The 27,354-nt window shown below is 39.1% G+C and overlaps 1 protein-coding gene across 1 annotated transcript; it reads right to left on the bottom strand.

Moving 5' to 3' along the window:
* Positions 1-1,697: 1,697 nt before the first annotated feature.
* LOC121295184 (PI-PLC X domain-containing protein 3-like) lies at positions 1,698-25,799 on the bottom strand. Its single transcript, XM_041219630.1, has 3 exons — positions 25,606-25,799; positions 4,305-5,013; positions 1,698-1,944 (listed from the first exon to the last, which is right to left on the bottom strand). Exons 1-3 carry the CDS (start codon positions 25,706-25,708, stop codon positions 1,788-1,790), a joined length of 969 nt encoding a protein of 322 aa, XP_041075564.1. The 5' UTR covers positions 25,709-25,799; the 3' UTR covers positions 1,698-1,787.
* Between the last annotated feature and the right edge of the window lie 1,555 nt (positions 25,800-27,354).

Consider the following 27,354-nt stretch of genomic DNA (forward strand, 5'->3'; position numbering starts at 1 on the left):
GGTTATAAAACCACTCAGAAAATATACATGTTCTATGTATTATCCTACCCAGTTATAATTTTAAGTAAATACCAACTGCCCAGTCTGCCTTTTATATCAATGTACACACTCCATATTTAATTAAGATGTCTGATGTTCTCATTTAATGCCAGCCACACATTTATAACATAAAACAATTTAAAAGAACAAAACATTCTTCTGACACTGAATATAACAAATATACAGTATGTACATTTTTAATTAAAATGATTACAGGGGTTGAGGGGGACATATTATTACATTCAACAAAGGGAAGATAAAAATGTCAATGGGAAGCCATTATTTTTCATAAAGTGTAGCTGGGAAGAGTGTCTGTAAAGAAATAGAATGGCTGCAGTCCACATTGGCAATCACGTTTACATCATGGGATGGTCGCGCATGATTAAGGGAAAGTGAATATGGTATTAACAATGTCTGATTAGAGCCGCACAGAGCCATTACCCTATTGGGGTGAGTTATCCACAGGTGAGACTCAGAATGCTAATTCTCTGGGCTAATTCAGTAACAGTAGCTTGAAGTTCACACAGCTGCTCTTTTAGTGGTTACATCAGGATTGGTAAATGAGCCTAATCAATGCCAATGATCCTCGTTTTGGTGTCAGCACCTCATTGCCGTGGAGCTCAATCTAAAGAAGCAGTTTGTGCAGCTCTTTGCCTGACAGCCACAAATAATCACACTGTTTTAAATTTACATTTACAGACCAGGGCCTGGATTCAAATGATGGCTTGGTCTTAACCATTATAAAGTGTAGGTATAACGCATCCATAAACTGTGATTTCATCTAGCCCCAGGTAGGTTTGCTCATATACATGTAGATGACTGTTCTATGCTGGGCTTTATTTGAAACATTTTAAAGGACATTTTTTGGACAGTAATACGCACAGTATACAGAAGGTGGAAAAAGGGGTAAATTCCACTATAAAATGTATACAACATTTTTTGTATGCATTTGGAATTATGTATCCTATAGCAAAGCAGTACTTTTTAAGTTTTATTTTTAAATTGCAGTTATCACTTACATACATATATTAATACAGCCCAGTAAGATCTAGTGCTCATCGTTTGCATTACCAATAACACTAACAAACAAACAGACATGACGGTAGGAATTTCAATCATTTGCAAGCCAAAATAAACAGCAGGTGGTCAGTGATAATGGAAATATATGTCAGGATGGTTAATATAATTTCTTGTCAACATGATAGCCAGTTACATAATGCACACATTTCACAGAATATTTGAAAATGCACTATTCCCTGCCTTTATCCACAATCTTTAAAAATAAAGCATATTAAGTCACCATCCATCAATAAAAACAAAATAATACATGTCTCAGCCCTGACGCTTATTTTGTTTTGCAATATATACCGGCTTGGTTTTCGTTTTGTTGAACTCAAACAGTGGCTCAAGTTTTTTTGCTAGAAATGTCTCGCTTTAGATCTAAATAAGTCACAGATTTAGGAGTGTGTGTGTGTGTGTGTGTGTGCAATGTTTTATCAGTTAATTATGCTATAGATGAGAAAAAAAAGCAGTTACATCTCTTTCCCTTTATCCCTAACAAAAACAAAGAAAAGCAGCTGCCTTTTTACACTCTAGGCTAGGCAATCATTTTATTACTCACTAAAAACATATCCCCCCACCCACCCCTAGTCATATTAGCCCTAAAGATTCCAGAAACTCTGAACGCTCCAGAATGCTCCACAGAATACAAGTAAAATCTCCCCTCATCAGGCAGTTCAGGCCCTAAATCAAGTTGCATTTTCTCCTCCTTCTTCGAGCAGGCGGTTCAGCATAATGACTGCACTGATAAAATCCCCCAGCTCCACGAAGTCTGCTGTGATGATGTTGATTCCACTTTCTCCAGGCTTCTGTGTACGCACCCACTGCATCATTCCTGGAAGAGCCCTGTGGCAAAATCAGAAACACAATATTGCATTAAAACGGTATTGTGCTGTTTAAATTAATATTAGGGCGATAACTTAAGTTCTGTGTTGCTGGATTTTAGAGTCAAACTACATTTCTCTAGTTTGAAAGTTTGCAAAGTAACACTATATCAGTTTTGTACACCCTAATTAAAATAGCCTGGGAGAGTGGTTCTAGTGACATATGTACCGGCATAGACTTCACATCATATTATACAATCCACCTCAGTTTTCTGTTGGCTTCCGTTGACATGAATTCCCTTCTCTGTGCTAGTCAAGCCTATTCCTGCAGGTTAGAGCAGTGGAAAGGCAAATGCATTGACAGGTATTTGACAGCAACCCACTGAAAACTGACTCATAATATCATTACCCCAGCTAATTTAGCACCAAAGCAGGATGATGTGTTTTTTTTCTGTATCTGCTCTCTAAAGAGATGCACAGCTCATACATTGTATTATCTAAGGTGGGTGGACATGGATCTTGTTCCCTCTCACCCAACAGCCAGTAACCTGCACTGTGATCTTCTTATGTGCATTACCTACTAGAGGCATATGGCACTGGTACTCACGAGTTACATCAGCAAATGCTGAGGTACTGTATTGGGTCTCATCACGACCACAATTACAAGAACTAGATGGCAAAAATTGTATGAATGTTGAGCCTCTCCTTCATGCTGTCAAGAATTACGCAACTAGACCGCTCCATGAAAGAGATTAGGATTTGTTGAATGTGTGTGACAAAGCCATCCTATCCCAGGCAGTTGTCTTCAATAACATTTCAAGGGGGGTTGTACTGAAAGTCTCGCAGTGAAGATGCAGTTAATCAGATTTTGCAGCAAAACTAGGCTGGTAAAATGGCAATATGATTGTGCCAACAGCAAGACAGACATGCATGTTATGTGTGGTCTGATTTTACACAAGGAACTTAAGAAGGCTAAAATGAGTTTCTGGGGGAAGTTTGTAAAATATTTACAATTAGAATAGACCCATATGAAAAACAAAACAACAACAAAACAGCTCTCAATTTCCAAATATTTGAAGTGACTGTGGCAAAAAAGCTAAAATCTTCTAACAAGCAGAGTCTGACTCAATGTATTTTTTTCTTCCGCATTTATACATTTTCTTTTTCTAAATACACCCTTAATTTTATTCTGATTCATTCCACTTTAACTTTGATTAGGTTAAAACAATTGTCTCCACCTTTATGAAATCATCTGAATTAATAAAAAAAAACATCAGTTGACCTCAAGGGTTTCATCCTGGTTAGATAAATACAATTACATGAAATGTGATTTTTTTAAAGATTGTTTAATAAATCCTACACAGATTTAATGAACATCTATTAGGAAACTGCATGCATATTTTGGCTGGTATGAGATCTTGTGGAAATCAGATAACAGAAGTCTTGCGCAAGCATATCTCTGACATTGAAAGTACAAATTTCTGCGCCCCAGTACACAAGCAACATGCAATGGATGGATCAAAAAGAGATGTGAAAAGACCAGATACAAAAGACCTTTAAATTAGTTGAATACTGTGCTCTTGGAAAAGTATCTGTCCAGCTGGAATAAAATACAACCCCCACCACCTACAAAATAAAACAAACAGTAAGTGCTATATACCCAAAGTCCATTCTCATAGCAACTCCTAGCTTACCAAGGCTTCTGTCAGGAGTATCTGTTTCCCCCAAGCCTGTGTGCTCATTCAATACCAATCAATGCATATCCCCAGGACACTATTTTGGTTCTCAAAAATCCCAGGTTATGAAAGATCAGCTCTGTGCTCCAGAGGGTGTTGGCTGTGCAGTACCATCCTTTATCATTTTCAGAGGCCAAAATTTGAACCGCAAGCCATCAGTAGCCTACACTGCACTTCTCCTTGAGGACAGACATCTTGTTTAGGTAAGATTCCAGGTGCAACATTTGTTAGAAGTAATCGTCATTGGCAACGCAGGGCATACTATAAATACGTCTGACAAATCAGCGACTTCACAGTTGATGTACAGGGAAAAGCATTCCAATTCTAACTGGGACTAAAATAATTGCAAATGACAAGAGCATTAACACTGCACCCATATAACACATCTCGAGACCAATTCTTCCATCATGCTTACAAAAGGCAAAAAAAACCAAACAAACAAAAACAATCAACATATAAAAACCTCAGAAAGTAGGTTTCAGATTTATTATAAAACTACTTTTTTTTTTTTTAAAGAGGATTTTACAATGTGGGACCCAACACTCATGATACAAAAGCAGATTTTCTACTTATGTTCAATACAGCAATTCAATTAATATGAACGAGCTACCTTTAAACTGAATTCCTGACAGCCAGACTCACCCACCTTTCAGTAATAGTCTCCCTCAGGCCACTGGCCACCCCCTTCATGACTGTGCTGGCTTTAGGAGTGAGCACCACCTGCGACACAAAGAAGGTCCCTTTCCTACGCCTCTCTGTGATAGCGGACTGCAGGAACTGGATCAGCTTGTCTGGGTCGGTGGTGTTGGCCCATGGAGATGGCATCATCTGGCCAGGCCAAAGGAAAGGCACCTCCAAAGCGGCAGGGTTGTGATAGAATACCAGGACCTGGTACTCTTTTTCCCACAGGTACTTGAGGCTCACCTCCTGGGCGAAGATGGCCGGGCAAAGCTTGTTCCCGAAGATATCCTGGAGCATGTGGACCAGTTTCTCATGGTGGGAGTTCTGCATGCCGTAGAAGTGGTTGAAATCCAAGAAGACCACTTCTCTGGAATGGGAGGCCAAAAAGGTGTTGATCTGCTCCAGACCTTCGTTGACCCTGGCACTGAACAAGCCGTGAGCAAAGTAGAGCTCGTTGTCGGGGTCTCTGGGTTTGGTTGAGATGCGCAGGTCGAAAAATCGAATCCCAGCTTCCAGCTGGTGGGAGAAGTTCATGGTCTGAGTGGCCAACCACTTCCTCATCAACTTTTTGGCCACTGTTCCGAAGACTGAGACAAAGTTCTGGACAGTTTCTGGCTGCTCCGGTCCAACTGGAGACGCTTCATCTATGTAGAAGCTAAAGGAATCATGGGAGCCTAAAGAAAGATAGAGACAGACTGTTAGTTACCTAAAGATGCAAACCCAGCCCTTTGGCTCAATATATTTTTATTGTGTTGCAGTACATTTGTTTGTTACAGAATAGTTATGTTGGTGCATGTGGCAGGCTGGCGAGTGGATAGAGGCCCAGAGACAGACTGCAGTTCAAAAAAATAACTATTTTATTATAAATAAACACAAATGAAAGGGCACAAGGGCCAAAACAAAACAATTTAAACACAAAGAAAGACAAAAAGCAAAATTTACAAAAATAACAGTTTCCAGGCTGGGCAATGCCTTCACTGGATTCAAGTTTTCCAAACAACCAAAAAAAACCCAACCTGCTTCCTCAGCTCCCTCTCCCCAAATGAGAAGCAGAGGCCTCCTTTTATATCAGGTGGCTGGGCGCTGATTGATCGTTAATCAACCTAATCAACTAATCAACCCCAGCCACCTGAACATAATAAACCCAGGCAGGTAGGGGAAGTTAACCCCATCCCTGCCAATTTAAAGGGCAGAGCTTTACTCTGCCACAGTGCATAAATCCCAACTAGTTGAATGTTAGCTATTCCAGATTTGGCCTTTATTTTCTTTTTGAGAAGTGCTATATAAATCATTTTTTGTTTCCGTCATCGCATCCAGGTGACTTTCTAAAAGTCTGAAGTTCAAAGCTACGCCGTGGCCTTACAGACTCTCAGACTTGTACTCACTCAAAGTTCAGATGGTACACCAAAGTGTAACTGTGATCCTGTCTTCCTGCAACACATTGCCCCTAGTGGATGTGAGAAATACATCAGTAAGAAATACCATACAGAACTAATGTGTTATGTTTTACATCTACAAGGGGCAGTAACTAAATCCTAAATCTGAAAGTACCAGAATGCTACTAAGATAAAAATCTTCTTCAAAATAATTATTATGCGGGACTCACATTTTATTTGTATTCTGAACTTCTAGGAAGACCTACAATAGGTAATGCATTTATCTAATTTCTACAAGTATTTCCACAAAGGGTCTTTCTCCAACTTCGTTTGGCTTTGTGTCCGCAGTCGAGGTCGATGCACCAGCCTTCTTAAAGAAGCAGTTTGTAATAGTAAAAGTTCCTAATGCTCTTTTCAGTGCAAGAAGACTACGGACTGAATCAGACAGTTGTGCAGGAGATGTGAGTCCAGCTCAACTACACCACTGGCTGGTGGGACAGGTTAATGGTTACACTCTGGTGTACTGGCTGAACTAAGAGAGAATACATGTTTGAGAGCCTGTGGCAAGATGGCTTGCATGTGACATCAGACCAGGAAGTAGACACACAGTATTAGGATATGAAAGCACACATTTAATAATAATATAAAAGATTTTAAACAAACAACAATTTTCACAAAACAAAACGGCACTGGGGCCAAAACAAACAGATAAGCCACAGAACAATGAACAAGCAAGTGACATGCTGGTTATAAAGCCAGCACAAGTAACAATTGCCTATTTTAAAGTTCTACCTCCTTCTCTCTCCCGTTCTCCACTCTGAACACCAACTTCAAGTGAGCGAAAGGTGCTGGTTTTTATAATGGGGTCGAGGGATTAACTGTCTATCTATTACCTAGTTTATCCCTCGACCTCGTATGACACAGGATTTCTCGTATGTGTGGTCAACAGCCAGTTTGTCAATAGACACTTGCTATTGACCACATAGTCTATCTGGATGGGGCATTTTAACGCCATCCAGGCTGTAAACAATAATAACAATAAAGCAGCGTTTTTTTAAATAAACACAAAACAGTACATTGAAATAATAATACAACAAAATAATACATAATACAAAATAACACAAATCCACACAGGGGTGAGGAGTACCCCGTCACAGAGCCCGATTGAGGCTTTAAACTTCAGTTTTAAAATGTCACCAGCATGTGATGACTGGAACAGGAAGTGAATCTAAACAAGAATATTCCATTTGTAATGACAACTGTGATATCTCACAAGCAATACCAAGTTGCCCTTTAAGTTGGTTTGTAATTGTTCCTTTTGTCATTTTACTGGACGTGTGGCTATAAAATACATCATCCCCGTTGCAGGGGTGAGAGATAACAAGGTCAGTTTTTACTACCTCAAAAGTGCTAATCTTTGCCTTTTTATTCTCCAGCATTAGTAACTTGATTCACATCAGATTGCTGTAAAGCTCTTTTGCAAGACAGCTTGATTTACATCAAATTCTGTGCAGTAAAATGCATGAGGCGCCATTCAGGAACAAAATCATTCATTCAATGGTCATTCATATTGGTTTGCTGGCATGTGTATTGGTTTGCTGGCATATCTGTTGGTTTAATGTGGTTTAATGTTGCATATGTATTGGTTTGCTGCCTTACCTAGGAGGTATAAAGTCCTATGTAGGAGATGCCTTTTCTTTTCTTTTTTTTTAATTGGCACTAGGACGCTTCTGTACGATTTAAACCAATGTTGAAGACTAGCTGTTTAAATCTACCTATATCAGACAAAGTATTACAAATGTGAAGTCCATCACTCTTAAAAAAGGGGAGCATTTTAATTAAAAAAATATGTTCTGTTACATTGCAATAACAATAACATTGGGTTCTACATAAAAAGTTGCTTGATCTACCATTAGGGAAGTCAATTTAGTGAAGATATTGTTTTATTTGAAATATTAGTTGTGCTCAGTAGTTCAATACAGAGAATCTCTCTCTCCTTTTTTTTTTTTTTTAACTGCAATGTGAGTCATTTAAAAAAAAAAAAAAAGTTTTTTTTCTTTCAGATGCCAATGAAGCATGTCCTTATTATGAACCAGCACTTTCCAACAACTTTTTCTCAAGCTATACATCTAATGTTAAAGGTTTTGCATCACCCTATATAATTAACACATTTTGCTTGATAGTCGAATGAAACCTGTGGAATAATGTTACATTAACGTATTGAATTACATATCGCTTTGTAGTTTTCCATATGCTTTACGAAAAACTGCCAAAAAATGAAAAATGTGACATTTTGAAATCTGCCATAGCTGTACATTCACACACAAATACTAAGAACATCAACACCAGATACAGTTATTCCTTATACTGACAATTGCAATGAAACATATGAACAGAAGAAAAAATGAAAAGTTTCGTAAAACCATTACATCAGTTAACGGCTCTCATGGTGCCTTCTGAATACATGAAACAAGACTTCAGTGTCACTGTGGCTGCAGGAGTGTGAATAGAGAGTTTTCATAACAAGCAGCAAGTCTTCCCAATCAATGCTCCTTTACACACAGTGCGAGTGTGGCTGTAGTCCTATCCTCAGATACTCTGCCCAAAAACCACAGTCTTGACAGCGCCTGCAGTTATCACATAGGACTGGAACAGACTGAATTGCCTGTCAGGCCTCAACCACACATTTCCTTTGATGTTTTATTGTTTGACAAAACTGTGCAGTTTGAATTCCGGGGCAACTGGTTTAAAGGTCATTGTAAGCATTGAAACAAGAACGAATACCATTGTCCACAGTTTCAATTGTGTTTGCAAATCATCGACTCATGTCATGAGCTTCGTGAATAGGGCTCATAATGAGCGACTCATTTTAAATGATACCTCTTTTCATTTATATCATTTCCTGTGTGCTTATGAAAATCTCACAATGGCCTATCAATATATCTTTGTAGAGGAACTTTTTAATTAAGATGGACTTTTATCTAATGCATGCTTTCTGAAAGCAGAGTTCACTGTATTTTTAAATACATTACAAGTATTTGCAAGTAGGTTGGTTGCTGTGAACTATGCCTTATTTTAAAGGGAGGGATCTTTGAATTTAAATATTAAATATTTAATTTCAGTCAGCACACTATTTTCATTATTTTTAGCTGTGATTTGTGTTTAACAGTTAATCAGAAGTTTTTTTTTATAAAGGAAAAACATACATTTGAATTATTTCAGCACTACACAGTTATCTCTTAAATAAATGGAAATTAACATATTTGAATATCTGATTATAAACAAGATTATTGTACTGGTCTGCTGTTGTTAAAGTTTAATTAATTAATTAATTAATTAATAAATAATTATGGTCATTCATAATTAATTGTTGTTTGTTTGCTTCAGAATTGCTACTTCAGATAACTGATGACAATAGTATTGCTGTTGGCAGGCAGATAAATTAGATTGTCTATTGCAGAAATATTGTATCTTATTAATATAATCAAGCAGTAAAACTGTTCAGCCTGCTCCCTGTGTGTTCTGACTGCAGTTATCGATGTGGATGTGGATGCAGTTGCTGATGCTTGTGGGAACAAGATTGAAAAAAATGGAACTATGGATCACCTCCTTCAAAACCGAGACAGACAGCAGCAAACGTAGGCTGATGTCAAAACATTACTCTGTTTTTTAATTAACTCCTATTTTGTGAAAGATGACAATTCAACAGTAATGTACGACACTGAGAAAAAACAACAACTTGACACTGCTTAAGAGACCTGCAACCGTCCTTTCAAAAAACAAGAGTTCATTAAAAACTGATGTATATTGTTTGCATATATGGCCCTGTTTCACTAAATAATGAGTTCATTACCTTTAAAATATTAGTGATTGTTTATTTGCCTATGGATGTTTATGATTGGAAGAACTACTTGACAACTCCCTGCATCTTGGTGCTCCTGAATCATTCAGGGACGGGACGGGACATTAATCAAACTCCCTCCCACAAACAAACCATTTCTGCCACCTTTTTTTTATACAAGTGGCCACTCCTCAATTACAACTCAATTACCTAACTGGGGAATGGTCACATCTGTGATTCCTGGCAGGGACAAATTTAACCCCCCTCCCACACATACAAACACACTATTTACAGCAGCAGGGCTTCTGCCCTGCCACACCATCTCATATATTTTAATAAGGGATTCAGAAGAAAATCACATTAGCAAAGTCATGTGAAACAAAACTACAAATACCAAAACTCAATATTGAGAGTACAATTGTATTATCCTCTGCCAAGAAAAATGAGTCTAGCTGTAATGTTCAATCTCATAATCCAATAGATATTTTATACATTGCCCTGGGGAATGTTTAAAGCTTGAGCAATGATGTACATTTATTGCAGGAAATAAAATTAAGATCAGACTTTTCAAGATATTTAATATTGACAAATGTTGTAGTGCAATAAAATAAAATTCTCTCATTGCCAATCATTAAACTACAAATAGACCATGCTTGTCGGATATCAGGTGAATGTGTTTCACAGATCACAAGGACAATACAAATTTTTTCACTGATTGTAAACTGAAAATCTAATTTGACTTCATTCACTTCCAACATAAAATACTGTCTTGGTAATGTTTCTTATAGTCACAGACTCTGAATTGCAACTTGAAGTGGCTGTTTACCTTATGTGAGATGCATTTGTGTTGTCTAATGCTGATGTGTTCTGCAATCACGTAATTCTTGGTGTCCAGTAACTGCATTCTTCTTCAACACTCTGCGCATTTTGCTCTATCAGAAAGCATACAGTATCTTGATGATCAGATTATTTTCAGTTTGTTTATTTAATTTGATAGTTTTATCTGCAGAGACGAAGCTTCCTCTCACTTCAAACCTGTAGGCATTCTCCTGCCACTATTGGCAGTTGTGTGTGGTCAATTAAACTCTGTTGTAAACTCTGTGGTAGATTTTACAGCACTGGTCAACCCTCTTTGGTGGCAACCACTGTATGGTTTAAGAGGTAATCCCAGGTACCCATGGGTAGGTTGTTGATGGCTTATTGACGGGATATAGGTTGGCAAGATCGTCCCCTTACTTTATTACAGACTACCTCAGAATTCATACCTTTAGTGTTTGAAGTGATGGTTAAATGAATTGAAATTGCCTGACCCCGTTGTGAATCTGGACCAAAGCAAAAACAATTCTGGGCTGACTGCAGTATCACTGATTACAATTGTTACACACATGCTAATCTTTCATTAGTGCATTTCCCCCTGTTCATCAAAGACATACAAATTGTGTCAATGTGAAGGGGGGTTGGACTGAGTAATCTGACTCCCTGCCGCTGCATGATTAGATCCTTCATTTGGATAACAGGATCAGATTGAAGAAACTAGTTCACTAGATAATTGAGTTACTTACAGCAGCAAGATGCCTTTGAGAAGAAATTAGAGTCTCACCTCTCTGATCTGGTGTGCTATTGCTGAACTCAGTGCAGGTTTTTCTTCTAAACATACAGCTGGGTATTACATATCTCTCAGTTAGCCCAATGTAACTGGCCATCAACCGTCCTGCAATAATCCATATATCCATAGATGGCTTTGGATTATTTATTGCGAGACTTAAAAAAAAAAAAAAAAACACTGCTAAACTAGGATTTAAAATCAACTTTCTTCTTCCAATTGCCATGAGAACAGTAATATTATCATTACTTATCATTACAGTCCCCTTTTCATCAGGCAAAAGACAACGCTATAGAAGAAAAAAAAAACATGCTGTTGCTCCTCGATACCTTATTACTTACAGTTAGATGCAATGTGACCTAGTGCAAAAGTACCATTGTGTTTTATTTTCATCTCCCGGGTTACTGTAATAGGAAAAAAAACAAGTGAAGAACCAAGCAATTCTCAGCACAGTAAAAGGCAGACCTGTAGTAATGTTCAGAAAGCCAATAATAGGATTTGAAAACATTGGTTCGTACTATTTTAAATGTAGTGTAGTCTGTCTTGTGAATGTTGTGAAATGTATGTCTGCTGCTGTTTTTACCATTTTTAGGATAGATCATTTACATTCTGAGAAAAATCCCTTACAGCTCAGAGAGTGACTGCCCCTCAATCTTTTTTTTTTTTTTTAATTTGTCACCAATTATTATTTGTTTTTATTATTTTCTCCCCAGTTTAGCTAAGCTCACCGTTAACTCCCCTGCACTGACTTGGGAGTGGTGAAGATGAACACATGCTCTCTTCTGAAGTGTGTGTCTTCAGCCAACCCCTTGCAATCTCCAGGCTATAGGGCACAACCACGCAGAGTGCTTTTACTGGATGCGCCACTCGGGAGCCCCTAGTGCCCTCAATCCTGATCTGAACTCCATTTAGTCCTGGGCCTCCCTTCAGCAAGCTGGTAATTGTGCCAAATGGTGTGGTAGTGTTTGCGATGTCAGCTAATATCCACTGGGGGCCAAGCTGAGTTACAAACTCAATTCACTCGACCTGATCTGAGACTGAGATTCAAAGCAGGCCTGTCGAGGTGAAAGCATGACTGGCTGTTGATCATGTTGTACCACATGCCCCTCAAGGTTTAATAAGAGCCATTTTCTTATCCAGCAATACAATTGTTAATGTTGACTGTATACTATCATTATGTACACTACTTTACAATTCAATGAAAACGTGTTATCACATTTCATAGCTTTCTAGCCTCCTCCTACGATTCAGAAACAGTGCGTTTATTAATAATCTGCTAGACTAGATCGCCCATGTGCAATTACAAATTTCTATTAAGAAATCAGACCTTTTGCAGTTGGTCATGAATTATACAGCATTGTGTTTCATTTGTCCTCAATTATTCATGTTCACAATGTACCCAGAAATTATCTTGACATACCTACCTCTGCTCAGGAACTGTGCAAAATATTATTCTATGGTTATTGTATGAGCGACCTATCCCCCCCCCCCCGCCACCATTGGCTCCAAGTCAATCACATTGTAAACAAGATAACGCTGTGGAGTTTCTGCTTGGTTTTATGGCAATAAAAGTCATCTCAAGTAACTACATGTGGCAAAGTGGTAATTAGTAGCAGGTGTGTAGCAGGTGCTGTAATCCAAAGAACCAACAGACAACAAAGTGCGGGTGAAATGGTTTGTTTCACTGGGTGTATAATCCAGTGGTCTGACCAGCCAGTAAATAATAAAGAGCTTTGTAATACACAACAATGTGTACTTCACAGTGAAAAAGGGTGGTTGCAGTCCCATAAATAATCGGCACAGTACTAACACACACACAATTAGACACACACAATCACAAAGTCCAAAGTGAGTGCTCTCAGTGCTTGTGGTGCAGTACAATATAATATGTGCTTTATTCGTGAACGACAGTGACAACAGTGTTAATCGTGACTGTAGTGCCGTGTTGATCCGGTTTTGTGCTGGCCCTTGGCGACAGCTCCGGACTCATGTTTAGCTGTCTAGTGATCACAAAACACAGACAGTTACTAAACAGACAAAACAAACAAAACACTCACAAACTCTTTCTTTTTTTTCTCTCTCTCTTTATTTAGGGAAATCTCCCAGTCATTCCAGTTCCTTGTATTTTTAAACTCTTAGACCCCCAGCCTCCCACAGGCAATTTCCACCTGGAGGGCTATGGCCTTAAATAAATCACATTATCTATCAAAGTATAGACAGCGCAGGCATGGTTCAGGGATTGAATTCAAGGTAACCCCCTGGCCATTAGGACTAAAACCTCAGATTTGATATAAGTCTTACTATTACTGTTTATATTCTATCATCATTTTTTCACCTTGTAGCACATGAAAAGAGCCAGATTTTTTTCCAGTGTCCCCAACATATCTACTACAGATGAGACATGGTGTTGCTCTATACTATGCAATAAAAATTATTTTAAAAAATGTTATTTTTATGTGCCCCTTGAGAGTCAAATGGTTGCATTTTCTAATAACAATTACAGTAAAAATGCATATTGAAAATTACACATAATAATAATAATAATAATAATAATAATAATAATAATAATAATAATAATAATAATAATAATAATAAATGTAGTGTGGATCCATTACACTTACAAATCCTGAAGAGGCTCCAGTCCATCTTCAAATGCTGCTTCACAGATGCTAAATCAGCGCTCTCCAACTCAGAAAGTAATTTTCGCAGTCACTTTAACTATTATCCATCTCCTCCAAAACTACAAAAAGACTGAATTGACTTATTTTGGGATGCTTTGGAACACTGCTGGCCATTCCGTTCGATTTTATAAATTTTACAAATTGAAAAATGATCAGAAAATGGTAAGAAACCTTGATCCTATGTGCGTAACACTGCGCTCTCGTTTGCAAATATGTATCTTGTGTACATACACGCATCGATTACTCTTCAATGGATTATGCTACAAAGTCAAGGTATGATTGGACAGGTTGTGACCTCCACTACAACGCGATCACCGAGATTTCACCATCAACAGATAAATGCAAGGCCAGAGCAACGAAACGCACAGCTAGTCGATCGGAGTTGTTTTTGAACCGTGAGGTACTGGGCACATTGCGAAGGCAGTATCTCAGCGTTGAAATGGCGAATTCGAAAAATTCCTTCGCTGTTTGACGGTAGGAAAACAACGTTTTTGATATTGAGTCCGTTTTTTTTTTTTTTGCTGTTTTGCTTTTGTAATAATATTACAGATGATTTTTGAAATATAATGTGTAATTGCACTACTATGCCCCGCCCGCGGGACACAGGGGGCGTAAGAGGTTTTAAACAAAGCGAAGGAAAAGATTTACGATTCTCAGTCCTTTATGCTACCACGCATGACCCCTTGATAAGTGATTGCAGCTGTCTCAGTTGCCCGCAGCTGCTGCTTCGTTTACCTTCCTAGTCAATATGTTCCTGCAACAAACCCTTGCCTTCTTCAAGGCTGACCGACTTCCCAACCCAGTAAATGAACTGTCAGGCCAGCCAGTCCAAAGACTTCCCCTTTTGCTACTTAGCGCCCTCACAGGTCAGGAGAGAGATTTACAACCAGAACTCATTATATTTCTGTCACACTACAGCAGCATTTTAGGATATTGCCATAGGAAAGGGTTGGAAGTGAGATCAGGTTGATATTTTAAGATCACATTGCTACATTGCATTTATACAATTAATCATGTAATTGAATTGTATAGCCATTAAAAACACATTCTCGTGCTAACTAAATGTTGTTTATTACTGTCTTATATTTCTGTTTAATATATTTTTGCCCTCTAACCACTTAGGTTTTGTATTTGTAATTGTATTGAGTTTTGTGTGTAACATAGAAAAACACCATTCCTCCCTTATAAATTACAGTTAACAGTATATGTAGACCTTTGCAGTGCAATTTACATACACTAAAAGGGGAATATTTGAGCTCCCCAAAGCCTTACAGTTTTTTTTTTTTTTTTAAGTGTTTCACGTTCAATAACCTGGAACTGACAGGCAATGCAAAATGATGACGAAGATGGAACAAGTGAACCATTTACAACACAGTCTGTTACCTTTGTGGCAGCCAAAGAAGAATGAAGCAATCATTTGCATATTTATACAAATATCACATAAAGTCTAAGATGTGATATCTAGTAATAACCAAGTGTTATATATGGAAGTAAAACAGATATCTATTTTGTATGTTACTGATTTATGAACTGGTAAGGTGTTTTACATTTCAGGATTCAAAGGGTGTTTAGCTATACTGATGCATACTTGCAATCTAGTATCTGTTTGCTGTGTAAATCATGCCTGTGGATTGTTTAATCATTCACAAAAACTCTTACTGGTTATCGAGAGTGTGCTTTCCTAACAGTACATTTATTCTAGTATCATTCAGATGCCAAACCGCTCAACATACAAAATCGATCGTACTCTTTGTGCAGCGATAACACTGAAACAATTGATGCTATTCTCTATACGTGAACCCACAACCAAACAAGTACATCAGTTCTGTAGACTGAGTGCTGCTACGCAGCCTCATCACATCTACAATGCATGGGGAAGCAAAGGGTCAGGTAAACTGTGTTGTAAATCTGAGTCTTAGTCACAAAAATATAATGCTAGGACCCTAAACCTCACTTCAGCATTTCAAAGAATGTGCAATGTGCAGTGAATCAAGGCTCTGCTTTGGATTAGTTAGGACTTACATTTTGGAGTACAACTGAACACAAAATTGGGGTATGCAATATAATCAGCATCTACGGATATGGACAAAAGTTTTACATCAACCTAGAATTTTAGGATTGAGACGATAATAATAATAATAATAATAATAATAATAATAATAATAATAATAATAATAACAAACTATATGAATTGTGATAATGTCATTCAAGGAAGATATGTAAACGCAGGACTAAAAACATTATTATTTACTGTTATGTCACATTTTGACCACTAGATGTCTCCAGAAACGTGGCCAAATAGAATAATTAATGTTCTCTTCATTGTTTTATTAGGTAATTGGTTGTTTGGTTATCTAATTAAATCCACCTGTATATAAAGACACTGTGTGTTAGTCTCGAGGAGGGTGTGCAGAAGAGTTCTGAGCAGTATTGGAGAGACGAGAATGAAAAAACAAACTAAAAAAAATAAGTACAAGTTAGACCTTTATAAATCCAGTGAATCTGAGCTAAACATCTGTCCCATGTATACGGTGTGTATAGGATTATTTATCAACAACATCTAATCCGTGTATACTGTGTGTCACGGTAAAGTACGATCCTTTTGGTTTTGTGTACTATTAGGGAAATGGCTTATCCGTCCTGACGATAGGCAGGGAAACCAAACTCCCACTGTGTAGTCAGTGCTCCAGAAAGGGAGTTCATATTGTCTTTGTTTGTCTGGCCTGTGTATTTAAAAAAAAAAAAAAAAAAAAATGTTTGGCTTTGTACTGCATATACGAGACTCCAGGTTGTGTTATTTCAACTCCAACCATCATTAACATTATTTAATCAAAGAAACTCCAAAACGATATCACAAAAGTCTGCCGGAAGCTGTTGAAATGTCACATTTTTCAATTATAGGATTGGAGGATGGTAGATGGCAAGGTCCTTATTGTAATGTACATTTAGAAGCCATATGGTATTTATTACCATGTATACTATTTTTTAGGTAAAAATAAAGTTATATATTGTTTACTGCGATTTGTGTTTTGAAAGGCACACATTTATTTCATTGCAGGCCTCACAACACCATCACAATTGCAATAGGCCTGTTCCTGTGGAGCTCACCAATCTGGTCTGGCTGTAAACATGTAGACTGATGATTTGGTGAGCAGGGAAATAGTACACTTGATACCTGAAATTTCAAATATTGTAAACATTACTTACAGTATACATCAATACATCCTGGATACATCAATTAGCTACACTGCATGATTCTGAAAGATCTAAATAACACCCAAAGATTATAATGGGAAGCCAAGGATATCAATATCCTGATCTGGATATAATGACAGCATTAACCTCTGTTAATGATAGAGGCCCTGCTGCTATATGCAGACCATCTGGCAGAATCTGGAACTGGCCCAAACTGAAACAGCAAGCACATTTCACAGCATCAGGCTTGGATTTCTAACCATTTTTTCAAGCTGTTTTTTTTTTTTTTTTTTTTTTAAAAACAGGATACTATAAAACAGAAAAGGAATAGTTTCAGATTGAGCTGAAGGTCACCTGCCTAGAATTGTTTCTATCTGATATTTATCTGCACAGCTGTACAATGACAAATTCTCTATCTCATAATGTAGGATAGGGTGCTCTCCAATACAAGCCTGTACAGCACTATAAGAGGGATGATTGGCAACCAGGACTGGCTTTTCACACAAATGCTGTGTGTCATTGTATTCAGGACCCTACTGTATTTTTATTTTCAATTGCCATGCTACAAAACTTAAGCAACACCTATACATTTTAGATGGCTGTATCACAGTGATCTGCGAACATACACATAGTAACTGCATTATTCAATTCAGTGTGGTCTCGGGAGTAAAGACTTTAGTAGGATCTTAAACCTACAATTCCTTATACTGTTTAGATCAATCCCAACAGGAAAATGGGAACAGCAAACTTGGGAGTTAAAAAAAATGAAGTCATTTCCTTAACATGGTCTGAACAGCTATTCTGTGTGAAATAGATGAAACTGAAAGGCAAGCTGCAGATGTTGCGCAGTAACAATACAGGCGTCAGGCACTGTATTTGTAAGTATCAGGTAGACTAAATACAGAATTCTGTATGCATAATAATAGTCTCTTTATTTTTATATGGTGCCTTTCATAGTGGACCACCCTCACAAAGTGCTTTACAGAGGTAGGCTGTGAACTGTGCATTATATGCAGTGTCACTTATAATTTAACATCTCATTCACAGGATGGAGCACAAGGAGGTTAAATGACTTGCTCAGGGTCACACAGTGAGTCAGACAGTGGCAGAGGTAGGATTTGAACCAGTGACCATTTGGTTACAAGCCTGGAACTATAACCACTGGACCATACTGCCTTGTTCTTGTGGTTTCAGGAACACAAGAACAAAATGGTATTTATAGCCCCTGTATTGCAATAATCAGAGGACCGCACTATGAGAACTATAGTTTTATATAGTGCTTCTTAATGTCTGGAGTGGTGTAGGATTCTGGTGAGACAGAGTGTAGCTGTCGTCTCCAGCCAAAAACCCTGGCAGTAAAATGAACCCTTGTTAATTTGTGCATATTGTAAATAAAGCAACACTGTTGAACACTCTTGTCTCCCTCATTTTCCAGTATCTCCTGCCCATCCTCTTCAAAGCATATGTTCAAGTTATGTGTTCAAGTTTTGGAAATAGGGTCCTGACATATGTAAAATTTGTAGTTTTACACCAATTTGGAGTAAAACACTTTGAGAATCCAGCTCAATATTGTATACTGGTGTGACACAATATATGTGAAGCTTTTCCTCATCGACTCTATTCATACGAATGTCTCTTAAACCATGTAAAAAAAATACACTACAAGAGTGAAACAATGTATTGCCATTAGAATGGCTCTCAATGCCCAAATGACATAGAAACAAGTTTACTTGCAGCCACTGCAGTGGGAGATGTCGTTTGAACAGAAGCTAATCTAATCAGTTTATTCTGGGCTGCATTTCGATTACAGATTGTGAGAAGGTTGACTTTATCTTCACTGTATTAATTGAATCTGGGGGAGCTCTGGAAAGGAATGCTGATAATGTCAGTGTGTTCTCTCTTTTTAGTGGTCACACAGTATATACTAACCATTCGAATGTATGCTCTCTACCAAGATATACTGTGTATGCATCTGACTCCAATCAAGGGATTACATTCAGGTTGTTAAGCACATCGTTCAGACTTTTTGCAACATGTTCAGTGACAGTGAAAGACTAGCACTTAATTGATAGAAATGATTTAATTATCTTCAGTAGACTATCTGTGTTTCTCTGAATTTGGAGGTATCTTTTTACCTTGTAACAAAACATTACACAGTCTCTGAAAAAAATTCTCACTTAGAACTACTGCTGACTAGTTCTTAACTTCTCAAAATAAGTCAGCAAATGACACTAGTCCTCACTAAACCACTGGCTCTTTATTTATTAAGTTTTATTCCCAAATCCTTTAAAGCCATTGGCCAACCAGGAGCTCCGCCTATTGATATGCTTCTACCCCGCAGACACTGTTCAGATCAAATGACCTACAAAGTTAAGCAGTAATACACTACCTGAAAGCACGAAACAGAAAGCTTCTCTAACCTAGCATTTCACCAAATATACTTTTTAAATTAATATACATATTTGATATCACGTGTGCTTTTTTCAAAACCTCAAAAAACATGGGCTCTACATTGCAAATGGAAGACTTATGGAATGATTTAATTAGTTATAGCTCTTTTCCTGTTATGCTAAAAACAGGTAGTTTACTTTTATTCCACTACTGGTCAATGATACTGTTTAAAATACAAATGCAAAACAAAATACAAAATAAAAAAAAAAAAGGGATTAGATCGTAATATAAAAGCAGATTCAATTTGAGCCTCTATGCTTTATTTTCTGTAGCGTAACAACTGTGGATGGAAAATCCAGCTAAGATTTAAGGACAGGATTCAACAGACAGCCAGCAAATGTGAATGGTCATAAACTTGGAAATTGGTCTCATTCACAAACCAATTTGCAAGATGGGCTGCATCGCCCTGCCAGATTACCTTGTGGTTTGTCTGGCTTTCCTTGATGACTTTGACAGATGACTTGTCCTGCATCCCTGACATATACTCTGTGCCTATAAAAGATGAATCTCCCTGTTTGAAATCAGTTTCAGTCAAAATGGCCCTCATTTTAATTTTGTTTTGCTTGTGAAAAAATGAAATGATGTTAATTTGGTAAGAAATGGATTTGAAAACTATGTTATAGCACTGCTTTAAAACACCTTGCAGACACATCACACTGAATATGTATAGCCCTCCTCCCCCAAACCCAGTTCATATGCACACACAATTGCATTTGTGCTCAGTGCTTGTGATCAGTCAGTAACTGAGGATGACTAGTATCCAGCCTTGCATTACCAGTAGATTAAGAATCATTATATCAAATTTAAAAAATCCTCTCTGGCTTGGTGGCAGTTTTTTTTTTTTTTTCCCAGTTTTCTTATCGAAGTCGAACCACGCAGAATTATTTTGTCATGGATCATATTCTTTACCAGACATGACAAGAGAAAGCAGAGCCCTAATTATCATTTTCCACTATTGTGAACTGCATTGCTGGTGTTCCATTTCAAATGAGCAACAAGTATCTTGATGATTTAAAACACAGACTGCCACATAAGTTATTAGATATGCTTCATGTAAAACTTCTCTATGTCCATAGAAGAAAAGCAGCTCATACAAGTGAATGTAAGGGCACATACACATGCAATCCACCCCATTACTACTGATGACAGACAGCAAGTGAATCTGAGTTGTTTTACCCTAATTAGGCCCTCTGTTTTACATATCTTGCTCTTCATTTTACACATATGCTTTTCTGCAATGGTGACTACAGTAGCTGCCAAACTACAGTAGCCTATTAAGGGACCACTGAGATGTTTGACAGCGACCCCTAGCCATTCTGAAAGGAACAAAGAAGGAAGGTTTTACTGATATTTATCCTATATGAATTTATTTCAGTCGAACTCATATTTTTGGGGAATTCGACGTTTAAAAAGCTTTACAGATTAAAATCAAAAAGTAGCAAGCCATACTATATAACTCATATGCCTCGTGAAATATGCACAACTGGCATGTGTTTGATTGAGTTTGATTTCAGAAATAATTCCTGAAATATTTTATTTGCCAGAGCATCTGTCTTAAATCTTTGTCATATGCTAGTCCATTTAATCCATGTTAGCATGACAAACATTACGGATTGTACTGTATTGATAGAAGCAATGGAAAACATTAGGTTATTACCATAACCCTGGTTCCCTGAAAAGAGAATGACAACCATTACCCTTTGAGGTCGTGTCCCCAGCTGACCTCTATTTTCGAAAGAAAATGGCGATGTGCTACTGTGAGGACGTCCCTCTTCAACAGGAGGTGGGTGGGACTTCCCCCTCACAACAGGGCCCTCATAGGGCAGCTTTTGTATATTTGCTCAGAGATTGACGATCAGACAGGCTCTTCCCGTTCGGTAATGGTTGTCATTCTCTTTTCAGGGAACCAGGGTTATGGTAATAACCTAACATTCCCTTTCAATTTGAATGACAACCATTACTGAATGGGAAAGCTGTACCAAAGCTGTCGTGGCTCCAGATTACCGACAGTACAGCCCCCCGGCGATAGCCTCAGAGTCCACATGACGCCTAGGGGCATGCCGCCTGCAAAACTCAGAGCAGAGTCTCGTTCAGTTTGTCACATCAAGGCAGTAAAAACGCACAAATGTCTGACTACCTGTCCATGTAGCAGCATTGCATAATGCACAAGGCACCATGAAGGAAAGCCCACGAAGTTGTCTGGCCCCTGGTAGAATGGGCCGTAATGTCCTCCGGTAACAGGGAGTCCGTCTGTTCGTACGCCAAGCGTATCGCATCTGTCACCCAGTGCGCTAGATGTTGCTTCGATAGGGCCTGACCTCTAGAGCGGGACCCGTAGCAGACAAACAGTTGGTTGGACTGTCTCCAGGACGCCGTCCTATCCAAATAACAGCGCAGAGCCCGAACTGGGCATAGCGTGTGTTGTCTACGGTCCTCCTCTGACTCGTGTGGGGGAGGTCTGAAAGTTTCCAAAACCACTGATTGGTTAATATGGAATGAGGATACCACCTTTGGCAAAAAGGATGGATTTGTTCTTAATATTACCCACGAGTCACTTCCAGTGAAAGCCATACATGCGTCATTGATGGACAGCGCATGAAGCTCACTTATTCGTCTGGCAGACATAATGGCTATTAAAAATGCCACTTTCAATGAAACAGGGCGCAGTTCTGCTGACGCCATGAGCTAAAATGGGGGACCCATAAGGGCCCACAGTACCAGTTCTAGATCCCACTTGGGGACCATACTTTTCATGGGAGGACAAGGTGAAGGTGGAACCTTGCACCAAAACCGTGACCATGTCCCCGATAGTGGGGAATATGCCTCGGCCCGCTTCTTGGGCTCCTGTAGTAAGAAGCAGAGACTCTGCTGTTCTGGAGGCTGAGGGTGCAGATGCTGGGTTGCTCCAGGAGGAACGCACCAGTTCCAGGAAGTCCTAGCATAGGGGGAGGGCATGCTGTGGGTGCCCTGTCTGTTGGCAGAAGCAGTTCCCCTTTCCCTCTTGTTCTACTGGCAAGGGAATGTCCGTGGCTACAGCTGCACGCTGCATTAGGGCCCGGAACTCTTCCCTCTGTGACACATGTGGCAAGGGCATTAAGGAGCCTTCCACCGTGGCCTGCCCGATGGAGGTGGCTGGGTCCGAGACGTCCGATCTGGACGCGGACAAGGACAGCTCGCCTGGGCTAGGGGTCTAGGTAGAGGGGATGGGGAACGAGACTGTGGGGGCTGGGGCTGCTCGGTGGTAGGGGGCAGCCTGCCCTGAGATTTCAATAGGGTCTCCAGCATGGTCTGCTGAACCCTTACAGTCTCTGCCAGCTCCACGATGCGCTGCTCGGCCGAGCTTGGGCACCTTTGCGGCGACTGTGACGATGAACGTCTGCGCCTGCGTGGAGAAGGGGAGTGGTGCCTGTGCGGCGACCGCCTGTCCCCTGGTGAGCGTCCCCTTGAGTGGTACAGCCTCGGCGGTGACCATCTCGCCTCCCCTGAGAGGTGTCTGCACCTTTGTACCGGTGGTGGGGTAGGGGAGTGTGACCGAGATGAGTCTGAGAGCTCCCTCACAGGGAGCATCCTGGATTACCTCTGCGGAGGCTCCTGGACCACTGATCTTATTCTCGCCTGCTCGGGGCCAAGCTGTAGGCGGCACTGAAAATGTTTACACCGGTCCCAAGGTAATCAGGACTGGGTAGGCGCTGTTTTCTCAACCTCATGTTCGGCGGGAAAAACCGCGGTCGATGTCGGGGTATGCAGCCGATTCAATCGGCGTGGTCGTGGAGGGCAAGTGCAGCCACGATAGGAAAGCCCGAGGATTGAGAGGGACGCTAGGTCCGAGCTGTTTTTTGTTTCTTTTTTGGTTGCTGTGGCCAATTAAATCGGCGTAGAGGAAGACGCCGCGAGCCTGCAGGGTATCCTTACAGCACCACAACAGCTCTCACACGGTGTAACAACTACATGAGGCCTCGTGTAGTGAAAGAGCAATGGCCGCTCGCTAATCCCTTAAGAGGGGTCGAAACCAGCTCTAGCGCGAGAATAAGTGAAAGTACTGTTAGACACGCTGGAAGCGCAATTTTACCGTGAAAAAAGTTTTTAATTTACGGATAAAACCAACAAATCAGTCAATTTCTGTTCAAGAAAGCAAAAGCAATCTGACCTGTCTCAGAAAGATGAGAGAGAAAATGGCGATGTGCTACTGTGAGGACATCCCTCTTCAACAGGAGGTGGGCGGGACTTCCCCCTCACAACAGGGCCATGATAGGGCAGCTTTTGTTTATTTGCTCAGATTGACGGTCAGAGTCCCGTTCGGTAATGGTTGTCATTCGAATTGAAAGGGAATTAAGTATTCCTGAAATATTGTGCCAACGGTAAATCATTCACAATGCAAACTTAAAGACAAATGAAGTGGAAACGTTGTGTGAGGCGAAAAGAAAGACACATATTTTTTTTTTTTTTGGTATTTAAGAGGACAGAGTACCTGATGTTTGAAAATATCACTGACCAGTTAAAAGTCATAGAGCTATATATAATGTATTGTAAAATATGATTAATACCTATGCTGTTACGTAATGTATTTGACTAAGATGAAAGGGTGGTAGCTTTTACAAGAAGCTGACACCTATGGATATAGCAGTTTATTGCGACTGACAGGAGTTCATTTGTGCCGGATCAAACCGAATGCCAGATCCCCTATCTTTTTGTCTGACGAGAGAAATATTGCCATTTTTTTTTTTTTTTTTGGCAAACAGTAACTCTGAATACATGACATGTGCAAAAAAGAAAAAGCCTTACTGTTACATGAATTGAATGACAGAAGTGTTCTGTAAAATATATATTTTAGTATGTTACATCTAGGATTAACAAAAATACACCCCAAACGGCGAAACACCAAAATCAACTAGCGCTCTTAACAGCATGTGTCGCCGCTCCGGTTCATCAGATTAGTCGGCCGCCTCTGGTATTATTCAACCCTGAAGATTATGTTAAACACGGCTAGTCAAAGATCGGCCTGCAGCAACAACGAGGCACAAAACCGACTAGCAGACGAGAACTGGAAGCATGTCCTTTATTATTTTTTTTTCTTTTTTTTTTTTTTTAAAACATGAACCCCTGCTAACTGTACATTTCTTATAGTACAGCATTTACCCGCAGTGTACATGACGCGATGTGGATTGAACATTTCGAGCGCACTTTTTAGTTAGTCTGTGTATCAAGTGCGGCTTCGTTAAATCCTCTTCCTGCATGGTTCTGTCAGAAGCCAGGTAGCTGCTGCCAAGCTCATAGACTGGTACCCAGGCCAGCTGTCAGCCACTCTGACCATCCAAAAACTATTACAGCGTCTAAATCCAGAATCGTACCGTTTACATGAAATAATAATAATAATAATAATAATAATAATAATAATAATAATAATAATAATAATAATAATAATAATAATAATTCATCCTTTTTTAGGCAGCAAAATACAATATCTCCTCTAGTAAACAAATAAGTAAATACAAATGGCCTTGTGCAGAAAGTGAATTGTACCCAGTAATTCACAAGTCAGTCTGGTTCTGGACAAATACATTGCCAAGGGTGGAAGTCAGACCTCCCACGGAGAACGGATGGCTTATTCACTTTGTTAAGATAAGGTAGAGCAAGATGGAAAATTCGTTCTTCAGGCTATATAAATAAATCAAGGTTTTCAAAGAAATGTTCCATCTACTGTCGTATTACTGTATCTACTTACTCCACCTGTACAGAATTGCTCGTATGACCTCTAAACCAGCAAATAGACAATCTATCCATTTTACGCACCAGTAGAAATATACCTAAAGGAATTGCAAGGATACAAGTTTCCTTGATGTGCACAAGCGCTGTCTCTTTAAACACGTCTAGATAAGAATATGAATGACCAGGGAGGATCTTCAAACAATCTTCAGATCCATTCCATTCAATGTCACAGGAATCCTGACATTATTCATTTAAACGGCATGACAGCAGCTGACAATAATAGTGAAAAGCACCTTATCATTGAGTAAAATCACACGACATAGCCCATTCTAACACACATGGCATTTAAATTCGTACGAATATAATTTGCATAGCAGTTTGCATTCGTTCAAGAGAAAAGTGTCTCCACTTACCGGGGATTGCTAGGTTTGTAAGAGGCGTGCTCTGGATACTCTCCGGCAAACTTGCCATCCAGTCTGCAAATCTGAGCTCGTTTTTCCCTTGAGATGAAGCCATCGCGCTGCTATTTTCTTGCCTGACTCGCTTGTGCCTGTGTTGGTGTGTATGCTTTTTATTCTCTTCGCTGGGAGAGTTCACACTCTGAGTAGAGCCACACCCGGTGGATGGCGCAGACACGCTCATTTCCAATAAATCCTCCACAAGATTTTTTTTTTTTTTTGTGCTTGCACTCCACCTCTTTATCCTTGCTGTTTTCTCTTTTTTATATAGCCTATATATTTATTTTCTTGGTGCGTTTTGTGACATAGTCTACACTATTCATGACAAACTGGTAAACAACAAAGAAAGAAAAAGAAAAACAGTGCTGATAACCTGTTGTTTAATTTTGCTAGTTTTTAATATTTACTTATTGGATTTTATTCATGTACCACTGGATCGGTTACATACACTGTTACATCGATCCGTTTATATGTGTTTTCTGAAATGTGAACTTTTTGTTTTTAGGTAACCTAGATATTGATTAATTTAAATAAACGCGCAACGTTAATACCTTCGAATGAGAATGCTTATTATATATGTAGGTGGATTGGACTTGATGTAAAATATACAGGATGTTTATCAATATTTACAAAAACTGTAATGTAATTACCACAGTTTTTGTATGATGTATGTAAGTGTTTTGGAGGCGGTGGCCGGAGCTTCTCTGTCACGTGCTCAAGCTTGCTGGCTCTGTCCACTTGACAGGTGTTGACCCTACTTGTCAGGTGATTTGTCTTTCTCTGTGCATCTGACTCGGTTGACGAAGCTTCTGTCAAACTAGACTGGATTACGTTACGGTCGTTAGTCGAGCTCAACAAAACCACAGCGTACTCTTTGTCTTGGAGTATTCCTCATTGCTAACTTCATTTGCTCTCACTTTTGCTCCCTACTGATACATTTTGACTGGAGGTACTACAAACACTGTCATATCTGATGTGCTGTGTACGACCATTACCAACACCGCTTTCGAATATCAATTTAATTATTATGAGGTCAAGCGGCAAAACAATATATCAATATAAATCAATTTTCTCGGAGAAATAATGCTAGTAAGCAGGGAGCTTCGTTTCCGTTCCCTTTCAAAACAACATGTAAAGTAACGAACAATAAGACACACTTTTGTAGACTCAGGGTTGTCTTTATGTGTTTGCTCAAAGCTTAAAAAAATGAATAACTGTTTAAGCCACTGAGATCAGCGAACAAACTTGTGAATTCATACTCTCCAACTCCAACATATCAGCGACGTATGCGTCAAGACAATCTCAGACACGCAAAGTAGTCATCTGCAAAGAAAAAGGTGGAGAGAGCAGTTGTGTGTAACTAAATATCACAATACACTCCAGCTGATATTAGCAATGCAGTCACAATTTCAATATCGATATTAAACTGTATTTTATCAAATAGAATATCTCCGATTCAATTTCATGAACTAGTTTGTTTATTAATTTAGCAATAGTTATATTGAAAAAGAAATACATATTTATTTATTTATTTATTTATTTGTCAAGCTTGAGGAGATGGATCAAGATTATTTACAGTGCGCGAGCCTTAACAACTTCTGAAGGAGCTGTCCGACCGGATTGGTTCTGAATGTACCTTGCCATTGAATCACTAAATACTATAAGTGACGAAATGGCTTTGCATAGATGTATAATTGCATCGGG

This window comes from Polyodon spathula, chromosome 1, assembly GCF_017654505.1.
Source record: "Polyodon spathula isolate WHYD16114869_AA chromosome 1, ASM1765450v1, whole genome shotgun sequence".
Classification (NCBI taxonomy): domain Eukaryota; kingdom Metazoa; phylum Chordata; class Actinopteri; order Acipenseriformes; family Polyodontidae; genus Polyodon; species Polyodon spathula.

Coding starts and splice junctions, on each gene's coding strand:
- LOC121295184 (XM_041219630.1), bottom strand. CDS start 25,708: ATGGCTTCATCTCAAGGGAAAAACGAGCTCAGATTTGCAGACTGGATG. Junction 5,014..25,605: donor TACAAACCTAGCAATCCCCG/GTAAGTGGAGAC, acceptor ATCTTTCTTTAG/GCTCCCATGATTCCTTTAGC. Junction 1,945..4,304: donor AGGGAGACTATTACTGAAAG/GTGGGTGAGTCT, acceptor ATTTTGCCACAG/GGCTCTTCCAGGAATGATGC.